This window comes from Gavialis gangeticus, unplaced genomic scaffold (genome assembly GCF_001723915.1).
Source record: "Gavialis gangeticus isolate Ggan-Ray unplaced genomic scaffold, GavGan_comp1, whole genome shotgun sequence".
In the NCBI taxonomy this organism is placed as follows: Eukaryota; Metazoa; Chordata; order Crocodylia; family Gavialidae; genus Gavialis; species Gavialis gangeticus.
Window position 1 is genome coordinate 34,907,652 of NW_017728994.1, and position 1,413 is coordinate 34,909,064.

The following is a 1,413-nucleotide window of genomic DNA, read 5'->3' on the forward strand; positions in this document are numbered from 1 at the left end:
GCTCTGCTCTTGCTTGTGCTGTCAACTCACATTCCTCAGCAAGGAAGATGAGAGCCAGGCACCAGGGAAAACCCACTGATCTGGAGTGGAGGCTAAAGGAGCTGGCTCCTTGCCCCATAAAGTATCAACTTCTAAGCATCTCCATTTTGAGAAGAGGGGGCTCCATAAGGAGCAGCTTTAGTGGACTTCCAGGTGCTTCTCCCTCTCCTCTGGGAGAGGCATATCATCCAGAAGAAGTGTAGTCAGGTTAAGATCCTTCTGCATCCAATTCCAAACAGGCCAGGGCTGGGCTACCCTGAGGTGTTGCCACTGACTAGATGGATGGCATTTGAGGTTGATCCTGTTTCTAATGAAGACAGTACCTAGGGGCACCACTGATTTCAGAGGGAGCAGGCTGGAATTCTGGACAGTTTGCTATCATGGGGATGGAAGGAGACTAAAGACAGTTTCACAGACATTTCCAAACACAGAAGGTGCCAATAAATCAAGGGAATAAACTATGGTGGCATCAGGAAAGTAAGGACGCATGAAGTGCAGCTAAGGCATCCTTTCATATTTGCCTTAGATCCCAAAGGTTCATGGTGGCCCTGGATCATCCTGGTTGGGTGGGTCCACACTGTAGTTTACCAGACAATTTCTGCAGGAGGCTGAAGGTTCTTTGCAACAAGCCAATGGCTGAGGACTCACCCGTCCTCATACGCTCTTCTCCCCTTCCATGTGTTCTTTGGCTGGAGAAGGCTTGTTGTCCTGGCCGTTCTCTGGAGTAGGCTTGGCTGGGGGAGTAGGGCTGCTGCTGGTGGATGGCAGGAGGTTGGCAGACTGCAGCACGGCCTCTGAGTGTTCCCGTGCTTTCATACGCAGTGCTGCCACACTGGCTGTGCGGTTGCTCTGGCAGCCATAGGTGGGGAGGAAAGATAGGCCCATGGGGTCTGGGACGCAGCAAGAGCACAGTGGGCTCCCTGAGGGAAGGAAAAGACAGGCCCCTGTCAGTTTTAGAGAATACTGTAGTCAGTGCCCAAACCCCTCAGTACATTTGAGGTCAGCTAAAGCCTCACAAATCAGCTGGGGATCTGGCCCTTCATGAACTCAGGAGCTCCAAGGCCAGTAAATGTAACTATAACCCTAAATTTGGGGCTCAGACTTCTCCCAAAAGTGGACAGGAGTTGTGCTTAGATCTAGGGCATTCTTTTAGCACAGGGGTGAGCAAAATGCTGTCTGCAGGCTGGATCCAGCCCACCAAATGTTTCTATTCACCCTGCCCTTCTCTCTTCCCCATGCTGTAGCCGGCTGCAGCAGCGGCTGCTCTGGCTCCAGTGACCAGGCAGCCATCCCCCCCCCCTGGCTCGGCCCACCCTGTCCTGCCCTGCCCCCCAACCCCCAGTGTCCACTCCAAGGCAGGGGGCACTGAGCTGT

The 1,413-nt window shown here is 53.4% G+C and overlaps 1 protein-coding gene across 3 annotated transcripts in view; it reads right to left on the reverse strand.

The window, feature by feature from the left end:
* Positions 1-1,413, reverse strand: part of DRGX (dorsal root ganglia homeobox) — a 137,795-nt gene that overhangs the window by 99,767 nt on the left and 36,615 nt on the right. For 2 of the 3 annotated variants that reach the window (XM_019502569.1, XM_019502570.1), the window contains one exon: positions 622-959. The exons of the other annotated variant lie outside the window; for it this stretch is intronic. In XM_019502569.1, the coding sequence (XP_019358114.1) occupies positions 694-959 (266 nt within the window). In that variant the 3' untranslated portion in view covers positions 622-693. Of the gene's footprint in view, positions 1-621; positions 960-1,413 lie in introns of those variants that run through there. 3 annotated transcript variants of the gene reach the window in all.